At 30.4% G+C, this 23,557-nt stretch overlaps 1 protein-coding gene across 11 annotated transcripts in view; it reads left to right on the top strand.

Annotated features, from left to right (window-relative positions):
- The window catches only part of scalloped (TEA domain transcription factor 1 homolog scalloped), a 339,978-nt gene extending 318,511 nt beyond the window's left edge, over window positions 1–21,467 (top strand). For 9 of the 11 annotated variants that reach the window (XM_069117578.1, XM_069117582.1, XM_069117576.1 and 6 more), the window contains 5 exons: window positions 8,374–8,529; window positions 13,238–13,468; window positions 16,428–16,657; window positions 17,872–18,106; window positions 19,291–21,467. In XM_069117578.1, coding sequence (XP_068973679.1) covers window positions 8,374–8,529; window positions 13,238–13,468; window positions 16,428–16,657; window positions 17,872–18,106; window positions 19,291–19,404 — 966 coding nt within the window. In that variant the 3' untranslated portion in view covers window positions 19,405–21,467. The remainder of the gene's footprint in view (window positions 1–8,373; window positions 8,530–13,237; window positions 13,469–16,427; window positions 16,658–17,871; window positions 18,107–19,290) is intronic. The other 2 variants (XM_069117583.1, XM_069117587.1) reach the window with 2 other exon arrangements.
- The last annotated feature ends 2,090 nt before the right edge of the window (window positions 21,468–23,557 follow it).

The following is a 23,557-nucleotide window of genomic DNA, read 5'->3' as shown; positions in this document are numbered from 1 at the left end:
GTGGTCGATTTTTATGTGACGTATTGTATGTAGTTTTCTGTGTATGCGTAATTGAATTTGCGATTATGTGTATTCATGAATGTGACGTGAGTGAGTGAAAGTACTCAACTATCTGATGAATAAAGAGAAATAAGTGGTGTTTAGGCTTATAGTGGCAAATGTTTAAAGTGGAAAATGTTTACGTGTAAGTTTAACTAATTATATTATAAAAGTTTTATTTCTGTAATGTAGGATTTAAATATACATTTCTTGCAATTCGAAGCATTATAAATATAGAGCGGATTTCGAATTTTTATTTCAAGTAATAATTACAAACTAAAAGTAGAATTAGTTTTTAGAACTGCCAGAGTAGCCAAGATAACCAATTTGAAAGTTTCCGTAGAAATGTCGTAAGTTTACAACGGTTTGTAGATTATTGCTCTTTTAATTTAAATGATTTTTCGTAAAATATATAAACAAAAGCTGCAAAAAAAATTTTTAATACTTGAAAAAAAGTTTGATATAAATTGAAGTGAGAAGTCACACATATAAATATTATTTTTTTCATGTGTTGTTGAATCTTGAAATATTTTTTTAATATTAGAAAAATACGACTGAGTCGAGAACGACTAAAATAATGCAGTGAGATTAATTCCTCTGGTATAAATTTTTATTCTTTAGTCGTCCATCGATAGTTACAACATTAAGTTTATAAAGACTTTCATTCTATGAACGTAATATTTCATAAAAATGAAATTCAGCTCATAACTTGACATATGTGTTAGAGAAATAAAATTTGAAATATTTTATAAGCGTACAGATTACTATCACCTGTAAATCGTTGACCTGCTAGCAAAATTTTCATAGGTGCCATAGTAAGTTCGCCATTCCACGGTTATAGTGTGACGTAATATTTAAAAGATTTTTTAAGATTGGGGCCTACTGTTTGAAAAAGTCGTTAAACCAAAGAAAACGAAAAAACCAAAAACGGAAAAACCAAAAGAATACGAAGAATTAGCAAGAAAAGTAACCTACCTTTGAATACCTTCGTTATTCGCTTGTAATTCAAAACATCTGCCTGCATCATTCTTATCAAATCAACTGGACCCTCCAAATCTCACTATAATACAAATAACAACAAAAACTCAACCAAATAACTAAATCAATCAATAAAAGGCAGCGACAATTCAATCTGAACCAATGCAGCAGCCGATTCCGCAAAAATGGTGTTCCCTTGCTACATATAAAAGGATAGAAGAGAACAGAGAGAGAGAGAGAGAGAGAGAGAGAGAAAGGCAACAGGCAAAAGTTCACAGTTTTTCACCGTACACGTTGACCGAAGAGAAAGGCTTTATCGCTGTGCATTGTTACGCGGCACGCTTCATTTCGAATGGGCAGAGCTTGTAATGGCTCTTCCATTACGGATTTATGAACGAAATTGAAAAGGCCTGTACCGGGTTGAGGGGTGGAGGAACGTGAGAGGGGATCATGGAAGGGTTGGTACACGCCAATTTCCCGGATATCACGGGAACGAAGCTCTCGCGTTCGCTTCGTCAGCAATTTTCGACAGTGCGGGGGTGGCGCTGATTAAAACGACGGCTTTCCGATAAAAGCACAAAATTCCCGCGAATTTCGCGACCCAAAACCAGCCTTGTTTCTGCAATCAACTGCATTGCCGTTTCACTCGATAGCGATCGATGACATCAACCGCGCTCAGGTCGGGCTTAAAACAGCGACAGAACGAAGGGGGCGAGGGAATAGGGATGCAAGGGGTTGGAAATTCAGCGGCGAGAACGAAATTATGCAGGCAACCAGGGGAAATCGTTCATCGATTTAATTTTACACAGTTTGATCTGTGTGGATACACAGTAGGGAATAAATAGAAGCTTTCTTCGATCTTTCATGGGAATTTTAAATTTTTTAATGGAATATTCTTTTTTTTGGTAGTATGTGTTAGTAATTTCATTAGTGTTGTTTGTTATTTTATATTATGTTTGGTTTTTATAAGCAGTTTATTCGTGAATTTAGATTCTGTTTCTTTTTTTAGTTTGCTTTATCACATTGTGGGCTGTAGAATTTGTGCAAAGTTTTGCGCCTGTGGCCGAGGTAGTGTATCCTAATTTTCATAAAATATGGTTTTCAATCTACTCTTCTATAAAAACAAAGGAGTATTGTCCAACGCCGTGAATGTCATTTCCATTTTCAACATCAGGATCGATTACTATGGTTTTCTGATTTTTTTGTCTTCTTGTCGATCATATTCATTATTATTTATCAATATTCATATCATCTGAATCAGAACTGTATTCTGTGGAACTATCATCATCCGAATAACTAATATTGCCACTCGAACAATCAAAGCATAAAATTGCATAACATTTACCGAAAATTTCTTCTTCTCTTGTAATAAAATTATATTTATAATACATGAAAGATCAGAAAAAAGCCTAACATAACCAAATGTGAATGATAAATCATCACAAATTTTATAACGAACTTCATTAATTTTAAGCTCTGTATATATATATCCAACCAACAGTGTATAAATAATGAAATTTTCGATACTGAAACACACCTGCTGAGGAGTCTTAAAACAGTTGTTATATTTACTTCATAATTAAACAAAATTATAAATGATTTACGTCGTAATGCAATTTAATTTAATGCTTGGCACGATAAAGAAGCTATATGTAACTACCGATATATTAACAATTATATTAAGGCATACGTGCAATTTGAAATATATAGTCAACATTAAATACTAAGATTTTATTAAGAATAGGAAATATCCTAAAAATGTTAAGCAAATATGCATGTGTAAGAAAATGAAACTTTGGTTCTGGTTATTCGTAATGTTACCAAAGTTGTACAATCTTTCTGTCAAATTATAATTGTTTAGTAAACATATAATTTAATCCTTAAATGCATAATATTGTAATTCGGCAACATAATGTAGTAGACATACATTTCTAGTATTTTACCAGTATTCGAATATATCTAATACCACAGAGAATACATACCGGAGTGTGTGTAGTAAGATATCGTTATAACGGAATAAATGGAGTTTCTATATCCAGACAAAAATTAGTTTTTGTTTCATAGTTTTTGTGTGCTATAAATCTACTATGTCTTTTTTTACATTTACAATATTACAATGCTTATATTTAGGATGTTAAAATACTTCAGAAATCGTACTACGCAACCAACGGAACATGCAATACATGCGTTACTTTTTCGCGATAATCCAGGATTATGCACATATGCATGTTCTATACATATAGTCATTTGGCAACACACAAAATTCTAGATAGAAATATACAAAGCTGATTTATATTAGAAGACACCTCATCGATTTTGGTGACCTTAAAATATGTTGCCAAGGTCATCATTCCGAACAACTTTTCCATATACATGTTACCACCGATCGGCCTTAGTTCCTCGGATATTCACAGAAAACTCCAATAGAATTTAGGTTTCTATGTTACGATTACATTTAATTCTGGAATAGGCGGCCGAATTTTTATATAGTTCAACCTATCGATGAGAAAAATAACCAAAAAATAATGGATTATGGGTTGGGTTAGAATAGTATACAATGCTAGCGTAAAATAATTTTCGATAAATTTATTGATATATGGAATATTGTATTTTATTTTGACCTTTAATTCATCAAAATAATGGACACAAAATGTATATATACATATCCCCCACATGCAACCTAGTGATAACAATAAATTTACAAAATCGAATAAAATAAAAATTAAACCATGCTAGTGTTATTGGCCGCCTCACGGCACGACTCGGTGCCGATTATTAATCTAGATCATCCTACAACCCATTGATTTATCTTTTTTTATTTTTATTAAAGATGATTAACATCAATAAATTGTTTAGGTTGGGTTGTGTAAAAAAGCGGCCACTTATGTGTAAGACGTACTATCCAAAATACTAGAAAAAATAATTTACACCCGCTTAAAACAAATAATAGATAAGGCAAAACTGATACCAAATCACCAATTTGGGTTCAGAAACAAACACTCTACAATAGAGCAAATGCACAGACTCACTGATGAAATAATAACAGCATTAGAAGGCAAACAATACTGTACAGCCCTCTTTATGGACATAGAGAAGGCATTCGATAAAATAAACCACGAATGCCTTCTACAAACAATCAGGAAACAATTCCCGGAACAAATATATCATTTATTAAATCCGTACCTAAGCAGCAGAACCTTTATAGTAAAAATTAAAGACACATACTCTGAAGTTAAAGATATCAAGGCAGGGGTTCCGCAAGGAAGCGTCCTAGGACCAATGCTATACACACTATACACGGCCAACATACCAATAACTACCAATAGCAAAATATTGACATTTGCGGATGACACAGCTGTACTAGTCAGGCACACACTAACCCTGTAACAGCAGTCACATTACTACAAGAACATATCACAAAAATAGAAAAGTGGCTTCAAGATAAACAAATTAAAGCAAACCCCGATAAATGCAACCACATTACATTCACACTGCGAAAACAGATACCACCAAACATTATACTTAACGGCACGCAAATAACACAAACAAGGCAAGTCAAATACCTAGGACTCCACCTAGATACACGATTTACATGGAAACAACATATTAAATCAATAATATACAAAATACAGACAGCAAGGAGACAAATGCAATGGTTAACAAGTCGAAAATCCAAACTAAGCATAGAAAACAAATTAAAAATATACAAAACGATCATAAAACCAGTCTGGACGTACGGAATACCACTATGGGGAACAGCAGCAATGAGCCATATAAGCAAAATAGAGATAATCCAAGCTAAAATCCTCAGAACAATAGTAAACACACCATGGTACGTCAGAAACGAAGATATACGGAAAGACCTTGGAATACCACCGGTCAAGGAGCAGATTAGCAGATACGCAAAAAGGTACAGAGAAAGAATAGCAACGCACCCGAACCGGCTGGCAGCGGAAACGATCAACACACCAAACACAGAAAGAAGACTAAAAAGGAAACACCCAACAGATCTCACAAAGGACATAACCTAACAAACACGAAGATGGTACCCCGCTGGGGGTAACCACCCACATGTTATATTATTACAACACCAAGATATAACATTTTACCAAATGTCCTACTGGACAAATTGTAAAATTTAAATAAATAAATAGAAAGAAAAAAAAGAAAAAAAAACTTATGTGTAAGAATGAAGTGTAATGGGAACTACAGTTAATTGAAGTTAATATCTCGGAAATTAATGTCGAGCGATATTAATTTTATAACTTTATAACATGTATTGGGAAAAGCTGTTCAGAATGATCATCTTGACAACATATTTCGAGGTCATAAAAATCGGTGAGGTCTGTCCTCATGTAAATAATTCCGTATACAAGACATTATATAAAACAATGAGATAGATATAAAAAAATTATTTTTGAATGATTTTATAACACACCAAATCCACAATTCTTAAATGTGCCGTTCCCTTTAAAAAAATCATTCAGTGGTAAAAATACTGAATCATAAAAATGAGATTTTTGGTAGAATTCTGAAAGAATAGCAATAACATATTTGCTTTAAGTATTCCAATTAAACGAAACAAATTTAAACACGATAAAATAAACAGTATCTGAAAAATTCTTTTCTAAATACTTACTTTTTTTCTAAGAAGTATTTGCTTTTGCAACTAATCAAAGTCGATTCCAAAACCAAGTCACTCCGGAAATTTCCTTCGAAAAAGATTATCACCGCCAATTATCATCGTTAACTCCTTAATCAAGTTTAACTCTTTATCTTGTGATTTTCTCAGTTCATATTTAAATGAATACAAATCAGTTATTAAACAGTCAGTCATAAAAGTCTACATACTTCTTTAGATATAAAATATTATAGTAAAATTAATAGAAACGTTATCGCTACAAATTTTTTTGACACATTAAGGCGCACATTGTTAAAATGTAATGCAATTTATTAATTTTTACCTTTATTAAAAAAGAAAACCTAAAAAAATATAAAATACATTACAAAAATTACATACATCTCTTATGTCTAAATTAAATCGTAAAAATAATAGGCTTAATTATGTTAATATTTTGTAAGCCTTCCCCTCATCTTATGTAAGCATCGATAATGTTCTGCTAACTCTTTGGCGTTGAAAAATGAACGATTTTGTAATTTCCAAAGATTTTGTTAAATGTTTTAATTTTTATAATTATTCTCCGAAATACATTAATAAATACCTAATAAAAATACAATATGTGTTACGTCAGGCGACCCTCTACCTAGACCAGGCCGTACACCTGATGTCCACTCATCCTTACGGCGTACCCTCAATAGTCTTAAGGACCCGTCATAAATCCCAGCAATTTGCTAGCTAGGGTCCTACAGACCGAACAAATGTCTTTTTCTTTTATCGCTTTTTAACGACTATTGTCTACTATGGCTTGACAAAGGAAAGTTAGTTTTTCTCAGGTACGATGCTTCCCACCAGCAACTTTCTATCGAGGGCGGCTAAGGCCCTTCCTAGTCCACCAACCTTCTTTTATCCAATCAAAACCAATGTATACTGCCCTCACTGTCCTGACCAAAAATGTCATGAACAAATCCGATGGTCCTGTGCGCTAGACACACCCATCACTAGCTTTCCTCCGACACAGCATCGTCACCCAACTTTACTTCTCCTGCAACATCAGGAGGGTCAAGTCAACTACTTCTTCTACACCGCTAGAAAAGTCAACAACTAAATAGAAAATTATAACGCTTAACGTCTAATTCTAAGCACAACGCTAGAGGAATATCACTCATATCAATTCTCTAAGTCGGTTCTCGGGATTATCGAACATTCACTTCCTCTATTAAGCATTCTCTAGTGCTACGTCTACTCACATATTAAATTCAACTATAAGAGCCTTGCTCTATTGTGCATATCTATCTTATCTTCGTGCGACAAGTTGTTATCTACGATTTATACCAACTCAACAGTGTAACTTAAGTGTTGGAAATATATATTTTATAATTCTGTGAATCACAGTGTTATACAAACTGAATCACCCCTATTATCTTAACGGAAATCAGGGGATCGATCAACTCGTGGTGTCGATTAGTATAATCGTAACGGGAATTTACGACTCCCGTTGACGTCTCTCCTCGCGATTGCGTCTCCCCGCGATTGGTCGAAATTACAATATGCATGAATTATCCATATAGATGAATTTTCAAATTAGATTTTACGAAAACTAAGTCCCGAACAAAAAAATTTTATTTTATACTTTTTTTTTATATAAATGATTTTATAAAAAATTATTTCGTGCCCGCTTATATTATTATTCAATAAATTAAACTTTCTATTAAATCAGAATTATAACTACTGCAACGATTTAATAGGTACGATAACCTTTAACTTAGTATTATTAGGTGATATGTGAACAGTTTGAATTGGATTTAAGATTAGGCTACTTAATTTCCGGATATTTAAGTTTAATTTATATTTTACATATTACACGTTAGATGCCATTGATGTTTTTTATTACGAAAAATACAAAACATAAATTAAAAAACGTATTCTACGATTAAATAATCTAAGCTAGGTTATTAAATTGTTAAAGATACCTATAAAAGTTTAAAATAAGGCAAGGTTAATCACAACATCATCAATAAGACAAGACATTCACCAGTAACAATCAAACAACAATAGCAAGCATAACTCACCACTATAACCAAAAAATAAAACAAATATAAGAAGTTCAGAATGCTAAAGCTTAACTATCGTAAATTATAAGCGCAAAAAAATGTTAATATGTTGTAGTAACGAAAAAACAGATTTTGATTTACATAATTTTTTATTAAAATCAACAAGTATACTAATATTATTAAACTATATAACATTATATTATATAAAATATATATAAATTATATATACATTACATTATAAAAAATTCTTTTTAATTTCATTAAATTTTTTAGTTACTGCTATGTGTATATAAAAAATAAATGCATACATATATTTTCGAATGATACGTGTATTGATTCAAAAGACTATCATGGATTGAAGATTGTAAATGTAATTTAATAGACACTTTAAACCCACGACGTGCATTTGATTCATGTATGTGTTGCATTAAACATCAATATATCACTATTTGCAGAAAATACCTGCTCTTAACTTATCAATGTACCAGCAAATGCACTAAAAAGCAATACCAAGCCATCAGAAATAATAGATAACTTTTATTAAAACTAATATAAAAGTCTTACGAAACAGGAGAGACAATAAACTCATAATTCGCTAAAAAAGAAAACAAACAAGAACTATCATACCATCGAGATTTCACCGACAGTCGGCAATGCGTTGTAATCGGTTTGACGATTTGTTAGGATCATGCCGCCAAGGAGAAGGCGCTGCAGACTATGTCGAGCATGTCGAGCGCCCAGATAGTATCAGCTGGGAGTGCGATACACAACAAGATGCCCCCCGCCCTCGTGGGGCCCCTTGCCCTTCATGCTTCCACCCCTGTCTCCTATCCCGGAGCGGTAAGTCCCGATCACGGAGCACCCCTTGGAACAAATTTTTTTTCTGTTTGAACAGTCTATTTTTTCTGTTTACATATTACGCAACCAGAAAAATACTCCAGAGAAAAAAAGTAAAAAAAGGAGCCACGAGCTTTGGGGTGAGACGACGAGACACGCTTGCTCGACACGATACGTAAAGAGAGAAAGATTCAACTAAAAACCACAAATTTCTTTTCTTTTTTACACTAGCACTAAACTGAGGATGTTTATGCAAATTTGTGTTTTATTAATTTAGTTAAGGAAGTGGAAACTAAGCAGAAATTTTTAACAAGGATATACTATACAAAAGTATACTTTGGATATTTTATATATTTTTGCATATTATGTGCATTTTGTATATTTTTGCAACACTGAATTTTTCATAAATGCATAAACATTCGCAAACTAATCATCACTATACTGCGGATTTTTGTACAAATTTATATCTTTGTAAGTGTAAAAAGAAAGATAGATATTCTAAATATTTATTTCGAATATTTTATATATTAATTATATGCTATACATTATTTACTTTTAAATTTTCCGCCCATGCATAAACATCCGCAGGCTATTTATTCATCTATGTCACTACGATGGTTAAGTCAATCATAATTTTCAAGGTGGAGATGTATTACTTGTATACATAGAAAAGAGGTAACACGGAAGTTGATTTAGAAAATAAAATGTGTTCCTGATCAACGACGCTCGCGATCTCACGATCATCTCTTGCCCCTCGTAATTGCTTTTATTTTTCGTTGGACGAACGATCGGTGTCTCGTCGTCTTGAGGATGTAAACTGTAATTGCTATCACACACACTGTTAGTTTGGCTTCTTCTTTGAAATCGTATCTGTTTTCTTTTCATTCTAACCGCTTCGCCCTGTAACCGTCTCTAATCCGCTTGCAAGAGGCCAATCACACACGTGTGATTTTGTTTAAACTCACTTCACCTGCTTTTTTTAAATATCTCGTGGATGACATGTACATACACATAGTAGAAGAAAATACTCTCGTATTTGTTCTCCGATCTTTTTGCTTTAATATCCAGGAATTACTCGTTCAAACATCTCTGAAATTATTATTAATCAATTATTGTCAATTCATACAACAATGCTTATTCAAAAACATACTTTGTTTCTTTTATCTCTGGAAAACTTGACCAATCATTATTTCAAATTTATCTCGTTCCTCAAATATAAATTTGTATAACAATTCATTTTATTGTATGATTCTTAAAAAATATGTTTGGTAAAAGTATAAAAAGTGAAATTCTATATAAACGATGCAAATAACCTCTTCACTTTTTCTAAATTTAATTCTTTAGTTCCTTAATTTTCACTTTTACATATACATCTACATACAAGTACACAATTACAATTTTTTTTTCTTATCCAGTCGGTTGCTGTTCTTCGTAATCTTCTATTACTATTGTCACTTAAAAAAAGAAGAACATTACAGGACAGTAATATTAGCGGACTGTAAGAGGACAGTATTTACGCGACTTTGAACCATCTCCACCTTCGATTATTCTCCTTATTATTCTTCCTGCTGTCTGTCTGTCTCTCTCTCTCTTTCTCTCTCTCTCTCTCTCTCTCTCTCTCTCTCTCTCTCTCTCATGGAAGCTTATGCGAAAAGAACTAACCATCCTCATATAAATGGAACCCCCTTGCTCTCTGCTGCTACGCCTTGGGGGGCCCTTGTTGTGTATTGTTCAATTTGTCCGTTGCTCTATCTTTTTTACGTATGTATATCACCTGGGCATATATACACATACATATACGAGTGTGCATATTGTATATGAAATTTTTGGACATTAATTACCTGTTGTGAGGCGTCGTTGTGTCTTACCAAACTGTCTTTCTCTCTTCACGTAATACAGTTACTATTTATATATATATATATATATATATATATATTCTTCATTGTTATGCGTGTACGTTTCTCTTATACATATATTTTTTTATTTTTTTGTAATTTAATTTTTCGTGCATTTAGTATTATGTTCATTTCTTTTAGTAAATTTTTCTGTGCCCTATTGCAAAGTGTGACGATGACTGCTCACCCAAGGGCTCGATGGCTTACAAAGAAAAATGAAATCTCTTCCTGCTATTACATTTCGGAACCTACAAACTGCATTGTTTGATATGTTCAATTGATATTTCTAATTAGTGGATCATAAGTTACGATAGCGAGCATGTAAATAGAGAAAGCTATGCCAAATTTAAGACTGACTAACCAATAAGATTTGTATTAAAAAAATTGTGAAATACATGAAAAGATATATACTTAATGCAAGGAAGAAAAGTTCATTTAAACTCCCAAAACTGTACAGTTGTAAACCTACCAATTAGGATTGATTATTTCGATTACTGTGGTTAGTTCCAATGTTGATGTAGTTTGTAGCTATTATTCAGAATAGGAATTTAAAAAACTTCCATATACGTGTATAGTACTTTAAAAACTACGAGAAATATATTTAAAAATTCTGTATTATTAGAAAAACATAGAAAAAGCTCATCATAATATTTATAATTAGTAAACATTTATTTACAATTAGTAAGTTTCTTATTTACACGCTCGTCACTGTATGCTTCCAATAAACAGTATGCATTATTGGTTGACAACAATTGTTCAGAAATTTTTTTATATATACATAAATATATTTGCACATCAGTGTTCATTTTACTTTAATATTTGTATATCAAAGATTTATATGTATGAATTAATATTAAATATATTGCGGTGAGACTGTAAAATACAAAAAAAGTAACCAAAAATTCAAAATATTTAGAAAGAAATACTTTTTATATATATAAAGCTTGAGTTATGATCCACGGATCGAAAATACTTTCCTAGAAAGTTGAACGTGTTGAACATGTTAAATATACGTATAGTAAAATTTATCTTGCAAAAGTCAGCATCACAACACAGCATTAGAAACTGGAAGATACATCATTTTCTCTTTCAAGATCAACAACTAACATGTTCGAAGCTATTTTAGTTTCGTGAAATTAAGAAGTCATGCAATATATAGTATATATACAATTGGTACGGGAAGTATTTGTCATATTTAGACTACGGATTTTAATATAGTTATGAGAAATACGTAAAATGCAAATAATTTATAAAAATGCATAAAATATTCAGAATATAGTAATTTCTATAATATTCAGTAAATAAGACAATTTTCTATCTAAATTCTATTTTTTTAATTATATTCATAAACATCTGAATAGGCAGGAAAATCCGCAGTCTAGTCATATGTAGAGGTACCTAGAACCAAAGGGATGCAAGTGACATTTCCTCGTATATCGAAAAAATTGAGTTTGAAATTCAAAGCTATTAAAAAAATTCCACATAAAGTCATGAAAATGAAGTTACATTTAATGCTTGACATATAGTATACACAAATTTCTAACGAATTGCATCTTTTAGTTTATGCGTAATATAAATTATTTGCATCCCTTTGATACGAACTTATTTCGATATTATTTGTTTAACAGATAATTTTTCTAGTTGGATCACTTAAATTATTTACAATATTATATTTAACGATTTAACTAACTATTTCTATTCTTAATTCGAAAATGTCAAAAGTAGCACTCGCATCCCTTTGGTTCTAGTGCTTCATATTTTAATCGAGGCATTTTAAATAACCTGTTCTTTTCTGAAGGAATGTTCCTTAATATGATCTCAAATACAAGAATTGAAAAGTTTAAGGTGATTTTATAGTTATGGAAGACAATGCAGTAAAAATTATAAAATCCAGTGCAGGCAAGCAGTTTGCGTCAACGCGTCACACGTCGCAGCAATTTGCTACAACGTTTACGCGTCCAATTTTTCTTTCAATTTACAAGAGCATTTTGCGTTAATTTGCCACAGTATTTTGCGTTTGCTTTCACATTGTATATTTGTTTAGTTAGAATTTATCCATGGATACGGTAATTCATTATTAAAAATTATTAGAAATTGCGTTTTTTTTATATGTGTTGTTTAAGGCTATATCAATCTATGACAAGGAGAAAATATTGAATATATTCCTTTATTACTGATATGAGGGAAAATTTTGTAATTATTTTCATATGACCCCAAAATCTTTTGATGAATTAAGTGCAAAAAGTAATATAATAGCCACAAACCGCTCGTGTAAAAAGATTGAGTTATATAAATTAATATAAAGCAATATACTGTCGAGTGTCAGCATTTCGTTCGTGGCCAAGCAGCACGAGCGTCTGTATGGTTGGACGCAAACTCACTGCCTATAGTTGCCGTTCAAAGTTGCATCCCGTGTAAACTGCTTCATACAAATATATGCTGTTCCAAAAAGTAGCAGCGAATTGCAGCGACACGGCGCAGCGCGACGCAGCGGTAATGCTGACGCAAATCGCTCGTCTGCATCAAGCCTAAGTGTATTCACCTTATATTTTACAAACTGCTGTTTCACTAAGAAATGAGAAAGGCAAATAAAATCACATCGTGAAGACGTATTCAAAATTTTTCCCCGTAAACAGTTCATCAATTAGAATAATATGACTTTTATTTAATAAAGAAAAATACTCGTAAAAATAAAAGTGAATATCTATGTGATTAAAAAAACATAAATATATGCAAATACTAACCGTAACCATCGTTGTGCTTGAATGGCGAGACGCTTGGTAAATTTGTTCAGCGTTACAAAGGGAAAAAAGCAGATGTCCTGTTTTCAGCAATTCTGGCAACCGGGTCTGCAGCCAGGAACGTCACAAGATGTCAAACCGTTTTCGCAACCGGCGTATACCGGAAAACCAGCGACAGCGGTTTCAAGCGGTGACATGGTCCAGGCTCAACCACCCCCGCCCTGGGAAGGACGTGCCATCGCAACCCATAAGCTTAGGCTTGTAGAGTTCTCGGCCTACATGGAGCAACAGAGAGACCAGGATATTGTAAGTACTCCTGCGCAAAATAAAATGGCCACAAATATTCAGCTTGACTGTCAGATGAATGGTCATTTGCTTTGTACAGAAAGTGGAAAAAAGTACGGATGGTAAAAATGAAAACGAATTAAACTTTCAATTCCTATAATTCAAAATTCCGGTAATTTTTATCTTGAGTGTCGCAAAATAACAAACTTTAAGAATTTATTTTGAGATATATATAAAATACAGTCAGGCCTTAATAATTCGAATCTCAAGGTACTTTGAAGAGGTTTTGATTTATCGAATTTGGAACCAAAGAAATTTTTTCAAACAAAAACAGCTTATAGAGGAATTCTACAAAGATTAACATTTTCCGAATTGTAGAGTTTCGAAGAAGACAAATTCAACTTTTAAAGGCCAATTATTTACTTTAAGTATATAAATTATATATATATATAAATTATAGTTTACGTCGTATAGGATATATGTGAAGAAATACGATTTTTCATCGCAACGTGTACTTACCTATTATCGAATTGTAAAAACAGCAGATTTATAGACGTGCACTTTGACTTGCAAAAGTTAAGCTTCTTAAATTCGAGTCAAACAGGTAAAACATCATACCTAAATGCGTAACAAATAATTCAAGGTAAAGTATGATTATATGTATTTCGATCTGTAAAGGTTTTTGAATTATAGAGGATCCGAGTTAGATTCGACTACATAATTTTCAGAAGTATCAAGGAAAAAATGATTAATTGATTAGAATTTTGTATTCATGTAAGATTATAATGCAATATGCATGTTGTACGCATAAATAATGTAGATATAAAGATGGATTTTCTAAAAAACGAAAGTTTGTTTAAACAAATTTTATTCTTTATTTTTGATGTATGTTTATATAAAGAATAATATCCTGTTCGATAGCGTTACATTTTACATGATATCCTTATGTTATCATTTTTGTACAAAAAGCGTATATAAATATATATATATTCGTTGAATAAACAATTTTTCTTGAATTGATATTATTCGTTAGATGTTGTTGAACACATGTTGAACAACAATTACGTTCTTTTGAAATGATATATAAAATGATCTATAGAAACAAAAATATTTGTTGAGGGAAACAAAAGTTTGGGAAGTTGGTATGATGAAGTCGGATATTTTCGTTGATGTAACAACCTAATAATGCAAATACCAAAAAAGTGGAAACGATAATCCAGAGACATAGAGAGAATGATAGTATTATACATATGTAGTATTAAATGTATAAATTCCTTACAATTCAGAATTTCAAACGAAATAATAATTTTCAAATGTTTCTAATAAATCTCAGATTTACCATATTTTCTACTAAATTATAGCCTTGTAAATGTTTGCAGATTATAGAGATTCAAATTACAGAGATTCCACTGTATTATAAAATAAATAAAATATGGTGCTTGTAGGTGCCAATGGGAATTGAAAAATTAAATCCTGTTAAGGTCATTGAATTATTTTGGATTCAATCTTTTTCTTCTTTTGTTTTTTTGAATTTTTTAATTTTGTGCCAATTAAAATCGGAGATTTTAGAAAAAGTTGTTAATTCTCTCGTGGATTATACATACTATACATACTATACGTACATACATGTTATACATACTATATCATGAATATCTTTTTACATATTACATTACTTTCGTCTATCTTATATATTTTATCCTACATCTCTTGGATATTTTTACATATTATACATATACATATACTCTGTACATTTTTGTACATTTAACAGTCAAGTAATAGCTAAATTTAATCAAAAGTAAAATCACCATAGATTCATAAATCAATCATTTATAGTTTAATAGAATAATAACAATGTAATTTTAAGGGTAATAAATATTTTATATCATCTTTAAATGTAGCTTTTAAACTAATAAATATAAAACATTTGAGTGAATCAAAAATGGCCCAGCTTTCATCGTTCATACATACAGATTCATTAGAACTCAAAATTAGAAAAACTTTTCAAAGGAATAAAAATATGATCGAAAAAAAACATGATTGAAGAAACAATTAGATAGAAAAAATCTTAAAGACCATAAAAAGCTTAATAGAATAACATATATTACGATAACGTATAATGAACAAAACTTCTTATTTTTATAATATTAATCCTTATTTCATTCGATGTTTATAAGCGGTTGAGGGAAAAATTTGTAATAGTACTACTTACATACATTGTATTATACTTGTAATCTCTATTTTTCTTTATAGAAAATATATTGTATATTTGAATAAACATGTCAAAAGTGGTTTTATTTATGATAAATGCTTTCGAAACATCACATTTAACGATTTATATATTGATGTATATGTAAAATTAAATAGTAAAACTATTAATTAAATAATATACAAGGTGACTCGATGTACATGTTCTGCAAAATGATACTGGTATATTCTATAATTAAAAATAAGAAAGAAATGTTATATAAATATAAACTTATATCAGAAAAGAAATTATATAAGAAAAACAACATATTGATAACATTAGGAAACATATTAACGATATTTCAATTAACTGTCTTTCATAAAATTAGAATATAGGTGTACATATATCTATGTACAATAAAAATTGAATTTACACCATTCCTACTTTAACTTTTTTTAATCTTTTTACAACATCTTGGTTGAAACTTTCTGCCCGTATAAAAGAAAAACTATGAAAACGGTTATACCACTTAACAAATCGTATATTCAACGTTATATCCAGATTAACGGGAGCTTTTTTCCATCTGTACGAAGTAGTCGCGATAAAGTCGAATAGTTATTCGCTCATTTCGAGTTCTCAAAGTGTCGGCTGATATTTAAAGCGAGACGAAGACTAAATTACCCCCGTTAAATTAATGCTTAGAGTAATCAGGGATAGGCGTTGTTGACCGAAAGTAGCAATTTCATACCGACGAACAATTCGAATTGTTTTTTTTTCCGTCTTTTTCCTTTACAGTACCACAAGCATCTGTTCGTCCACATAGGAGGATCCGCGACTTACGCGGATCCATTGCTAGAGGCTGTTGATGTCAGGCAAATATATGACAAATTCCCAGAAAAAAAGGGCGGCCTGAAGGAACTTTACGACAAGGGACCACAGGCGGCCTTCTTCCTGGTTAAATTCTGGGCTGATCTCAATACGAACATTCAGGACGAGGCTGGAGCCTTCTACGGCGTAACAAGCCAGTAAGTAATGAAATGCTTAATTAATAAAGGTGTAAAACAAACCAGGGTCGTCTCCCACAGTAATTTACTAATTGAAGTTCATAAAACATGATAAGTTGGTACATTTCTTTCATTTCTTGATTTTAATGTCACTTTATGGTTACATAGGAGAATTTTAAGGACATATAATGGCTCATGAAATTATTTGAACTTTTTTGAAAATTGAGATACCTTGAACAGAAATTTAAGATAAATTAAAATAATCTTTTGTTTCCGTTAAAAGAAGACAAATATAGGCGAATGTAATTTTTATTACGAGTCTTTAATTGTCCCGTTTGTCATTTAATGGAACTTTTAATTTTTCTTGCAGCACGCATTAAATGAAATAAGCAATATCTTTTGTAAAACAAAAGGTAGTGTTTTTCCATGATTAGATTTGAGGTATACATGATAAAAGAAATACAATGAGAACATAGATTAGGACATTAATAGATGAAACAATTCATTAATATTACAGTTATACGCATTCTACGGAAACAGCTTAAATCTTAGACGGCAATGACATTTATGAAGTAATATATAAGATTTTTTTATACACCTTTTATAGTTCTTTTTACACAGTTTATAAAGAACATTTCATTCTCTTTTTACGTAATTGAATTTGATCTAATACGATTCAAATAACATTTTTCGATATTTTTCTTGGATCTGTACTGTGATTTTGGTTTATGTTTTTTCTGAAATTTAATTACCGACCATCGGCTGTTGTTTTTATTTTATTCTCTATTTCATGGAAAAATTGCACAAAATCTACTCTAATCAGAATAAATCGGTAACATTAATTCCGGGAATTCCCTTCAATACGTTGAATTACGGAATTACGGATACATTGGATTCTACTCAATTTTACATTCAATCGTTACGTTAGTAGTATTGGTCTCTCATTCCGTGTTTGAAGTTGTTTGACCGAGCAGAAGTAAAGTCTCTAATGCGTATGTATATGTGTAATTATCTTTATAAATTTCTAAGATAAAAAAATGTATTTGAGCGAATAAACATCAAATAAAGATTTTATCAAAGATTTTAATATGATTTGTTTGAAAATAACTTATTATTTTTACTAAAATTTTACGAGTGGAATCAATTTTCCATTTTTTTTCCTAAATAATTTTTAATTAATTATCAAAAATTACCAAAGGAATTTTCCGCACTGGTCAAACTTGTTTTTTTTATAGGTACGAGAGTAACGAGAACATGACGATAACGTGTTCGACCAAAGTCTGCTCTTTCGGAAAACAGGTGGTGGAAAAAGTGGAGACAGAATATGCTAGGTTCGAGAATGGCAGGTTCGTCTATCGTATTAGCCGTTCACCTATGTGCGAGTATATGATCAACTTTATACATAAATTGAAGCACCTGCCGGAAAAGTACATGATGAATAGCGTTCTCGAGAATTTCACCATTCTCCAGGTATGATATACTATTTCTTACCAGAATATTTTTCGCTTTTCCCAACATATACAATTTTGAAAATTGATAGTTTCGATAATTAGCTATTTAAACACGTATAGTAATTATAAAAAGTATTTGTGCAGCATTGCAATTATTAATGCATTTATATACCTATTAATTAAGTCAAACTATAATAAATTTCGTATCACTTATTGTTAGTAGTAACTTCATATGATTACAAAAATTTCGTACTTAAGAACTTAATAAAAAACGCCTTATTGAAAAAGAAAAGTATATACAAATATGTATGTACTATTTGTACATTTTGTAGCTACTGTACATAATCACTTAATCGACTACGTGTGTGAAGTAATTTAAAATATTATCTGTTATTATATACTTTAAATAAATAAATCATTTTCAAGTACAAATACATAATAATTTTAATTAACTCCTTTAAATAAAATAACGAATAATTTTGATTTTAATATTAATTAAAATTTTTTATATTTTTTGCATATGTTTGAGTTATAGACAATATAGGTAAATTTTTTTTACAGCTTAATGGAATTGACAGTTTTGTCATACTAGAATCAGGAATTATTTCAAATATTATTTCAGAAAATATTTCTTCAAATACAAAATATTAAATAAAATAAGGAATTATTATATTTCACAGCTAGACATATAAGAAGAGAATTAGACATAAGAGATGTAAAACCGAAAGTTCGTCCAAGCCGAAAGGCACGGGCTAAACAATAATAATAATAATAATAATATAAATATATTTCACAGCTAAGTAATAAAATATAACTCGAAGAAAAATCAATTACTTATTCAAATAAAGTAATACATAATTATTTATTTTTTTAAATGTTGTTTTTAAAATTCTATGCTATACAGAATTTACGTAAATAATTTACGTAAAAATATGGAGTATATTTCATTTTTAAATTATGTGCTCTTTCTCCTATTTCTAGAAATTAAATATACTGTAGCAGAAAAAATACGCAATTTAAGAATTAGATACATCTAATATATATTTTAAATGAAACATACTAAGGCAGAAAGAAACAATTCTGAGTTCACACTGTATGTCCCAAATTGTTGTTTAAGCTTTCGGCAGCGATGTGCAAAATCGATCTACTACCCTCTTTTTTTATAAATATTAAAATGTTTTGATTTCTTATTTTAAATTGCAGGTTGTAACGAACAGGGATACGCAGGAAACTTTATTGTGCACAGCATATGTGTTTGAGGTGTCGACGTCCGAGCACGGTGCACAGCATCACATATACAGATTGATCAAGGATTAGCCTGCTTGAACCTGCTCGCCATGCAGCCATCCACCCCCATCAGTGCCTACCATCACATAAAAAAATTCATCCATACGCGCATACACACGATTATACATAAAAATGTTAACCCTTTAAAGCGTTATGGTTATTTTATACAGCCACCAATATTAAGTTCTTTTTATTTCATTCCATATTCGTTTTTTCATCCTTCACCAGGGATATAAATATGATATTTGTAGAATAAATATGATATTTGTAGAATAAATATGATATTCATATCATGCATTGCGTGAATACCAAAATTTGATTTTAATTCATTTACATATGAAATATGTAAATATTTCTAAGATTTTATTTTCTCATTTTTTCTAAATTGTAAATTTTTGTGAAGGTAATTAAAATGTACGCTTCAAGGGGTTAAGCGTGAATACATGATTGTAAACACGCTCTTACTATACACGAGTACATACATTTCGCATCTATGTATAACAGAGTTTCTATCGAAAATGTTCTGTTATTAAATGAAGGAAAAAATATATATGAAACATATAGAATCATGTGTTTATTCGATGTTTATTTTTACAAACAGAAAGCAGATTTGGCGATTGTTGTATAAATGTACTTTTTTCATGATTTTTAATCTTATCATGTAATTTTTAATTCTAATTAGGTGTTGTTTTGTTCAGTATTTCCGAACATTTTCTATAAAACTCCTTAAAGAGAACTTGAAATACACGATACATAAATATATTACACATACATACAGGGATACATGTACACCTTCACACGTTCGAAGTACTGGCCAGCCCGAGCTTGAGTTTGATTCAAAAAGCTGAAAGAAATTGTACTAAAAACAAAAAGAATTGGTACGCGTGTTTTAACGTATCGTGGAAAGGATTTCCTGCTTGTGGTCCGCAGGAAGCGCGTTCCAGATGACGAAATTGTAAATTTTATATTAAAACAGATATAATCATATATATATATATATATAAAATATATATATTTTATGAATATTCCGTCATTCGCTTGCAAACGATCGAATTTGTCGCGATTTTAATAAAAGAGATATAATAAAAGTTAAGTTGAAATTAACGACAATAAATTTGGTATGGAAAAAAATGCGTGTCGGGGATATATAGTGTATGTATACCAAAATGAAGAAGAGAAAAAAATAGAAAAAATACATAAAAAATAAGAATAATATAAGAAACAGACTCTGATCTCGGAAAGGCGTGGTACCAACATAATTTAGTATTATAGTTTTATTATTAAACTAGGAAATAGATCAGACAAGACATCCACACACAGATATACATATATTACATATAAGAATATATATGTTAAATATTAATGCAATGATTACGATTTACATTGTTATAAATGATCGTGTATAAAGTTATCTAAGTGATTTCTAAGTTTTAAACGAAATGGAAGTTGAATAGAGAGATAATGCCATTATGATTTCTTAAGTTTCCTTGCTTACAATTATCATTATAGTTCTCTTTTTCTCTTTTTTTAATTATCCAACCAAGTAAGGTTGAGGAGTAATCATTACAACAGATCTTTTCTTAAGCTTTTTGTTGGTAGAACTGTTTTTTCTTTTTTTTTTTTCTTAGCTGTATTACGACTAACGGTAAGAATTTTTTGCTGCAAAGCTTTTTAATCCTCAATGATCAGATGAAAGAAAATAATGATTTTTACTTTTTGAAAGAGTCTTTTAATAAACGCACTTACAGCTGTGCAAACCCACCCACTCTTAGGCAGCGACATTTAGATTAGAGGGATGTGTTTGTATTTCCTGTAATCATTTTATTTCTTACTCTAAAATCTTTCTTCCTTATTCTCCTTTTTTTGTTCTTTTCCTCTTTCTATAGTTCTTACACGAATGACTTTTCTTACTTAGCGTACTTCGTTTGTTTTTATCTTTCTACTACACATTTACTGAAGCGAGTACATCAGATTCTATCGATTGCGCGCACTAGATACGGACGACGTCCATCGAACAGAGATATTTTTCTCTCTAACTTGGTGATACAATCATCTTAATGCTTTTCAATCGGAGAACATTGAAATTAGTTCAAGAGCATAAAAATAAAATCCGATCCTTGAGCGTGATTCTCCAGTTTTTTGATGAAGAATTACTACGTAATAACGTGACTTCATCGCAGCTCTCTAAATTTGAGCGCACTTTCAACAGAGTTCATTCAAAACCTTGTTTATGTTTCGTACTTAATATCATTTCGATGTATGGACCAGAAATGTTTGACATTCAGATTCTGTTTTTCAGTAACGATCACATAAAAGAGTAGAGGACCATATATTAAAAATCCTACAGTTAATTTTATTTAATCACATCTCTCACAGAGACTACACATATTGTGAATGCACAGGAATCTTTTTTTCGTATTCTTTAATCTGATCAATTCCTTGTTCTGAAACAGGACTTGCCTATGGAGCAGTGAATATTAAGATAATACAGAAACAAATTATGTATACTTTTAAGGAAATAATTAATACTTACTATATTCTTTACTTTAATTAATTTTTACGCAACAAGTGGCAATGTATTTTGATCTCTCTTTTAGTCAGAAATATGTCGCTTTTTATTCGGGATGAGAATTAAATTCGCTAAGTGATTGACTGAATAACGAAGGAACTTACATATTTAAATAATAATATATGTGGCTTTCGTTCAATAACTGGCAGCTTTCACAATTTTCGCAGTTTTTACTTATTGTTACCTTTTTTTTGTAATAATTCATTGTAAGATTCGTTTTTACGTATTATATCTATAAATTGTAATTTTGCGCTAAATTGTGTCTATATTAAGGCGGAGTTGGAACCATTAATATAATTTCGGAAATCGTGACTGATTTCAAATTTGATTGTTAGTTTTTGTTACTAATAACTATTAATATTTGAAGAGTATTTATATGGAAAAACATAAAATGGAAGAATATAAAACGAAAATAATAATACATTGCGATGAGAATGAATTTGTTGATGTTAATTAAATAAAGAAACATTTGATGGTTCTAACTCGGCCCGAAATAAATCGTTATTATTAAAAAAAGCAAGGAATTATGCAATATATTTAGAAGATACTCAAATATCGTTTTGGTTATGCGAATTTTTACTTTAACAAAAAAGAAAAATTACGAGGAAAAACGGGAGGAGTTTGAAATCGCAAAAAAGAAGCACCGACACTAATATTATTAACATTAACGAATAATGATTTTAAAATAAGCGAATTACATTTATAAGGAAAGATTATGAAAATATATATTTATCTATGTCTTCTGTGAAGATAGAAAATAGCACTCTCTCACTCTATATTGATGATATCAGATAAAAAGGAAAAAAATTGAAATCCATAAAGATAAAAAACGCAGAAGTAGATTAGGGAGGAAATGAAAGGATTTGCACTGTACACAATACATGATACGATCGATGACAAACCGACGAAATTTGTTAAATATCTTTGTACATATTTACATAAAAAAGAAATCATCAAAAGAAAAAGTTCCAGTGATTACGTTTTGTGTACTGCATAAAATAATCTGGCGAGAACAAAAAAATTCGTTTATTGTAAACCGTAAAATCTTTTGAAATTAAAAGAAGGTGTAGCAGTTTTTCGTCAGTATTTTCATAGAGACTCGTGTGTAAAAATTATTTGTTTATAGTAATTTGTTTAGTCATTAAAAATTACAGTAATAAAGTAGTTGAAATATTAATGTTTTTTAAATAAATATTGATAATATATTAAATAAATATTGATTTGAAAATAATTCAATTTTTTAAATTTTAACTTTACGAAATTACCATCTCTATGAAAACATCGACTATGATTCTTATAATAGCTAAATTATTTACGAAAATAGGAAACTCACTGATCTATTTGCAATTTATATTTCTTCATATCCTGGAACTGCCATATCAAAGAATTGAGCTTGATTATAAAAATGATTAAATGAAGTAATGATCAGAAAGAATGGGATCTACCTGTATATTATCATAAATAAAACGAAACGAGGATCAAAGTAGTTGATTTAACAAGTAAATAAAGAACGAAATGATATATCATTAAATTAGAGGTTTAAAAATATAATAGAATTCAGTATATGTACAGTATTTGAAAAACATGTTTATAATTTGTATGGAAAATAAATAA

The sequence above is a fragment of the Bombus flavifrons genome, chromosome 7 (genome assembly GCF_040668555.2).
Source record: "Bombus flavifrons isolate JBK064 chromosome 7, iyBomFlav1_principal, whole genome shotgun sequence".
NCBI classification, from domain to species: Eukaryota; Metazoa; Arthropoda; class Insecta; order Hymenoptera; family Apidae; genus Bombus; species Bombus flavifrons.
Note: the sequence above shows the minus strand (reverse complement) of the source record. Positions and strands in the feature narration are given on the sequence as shown.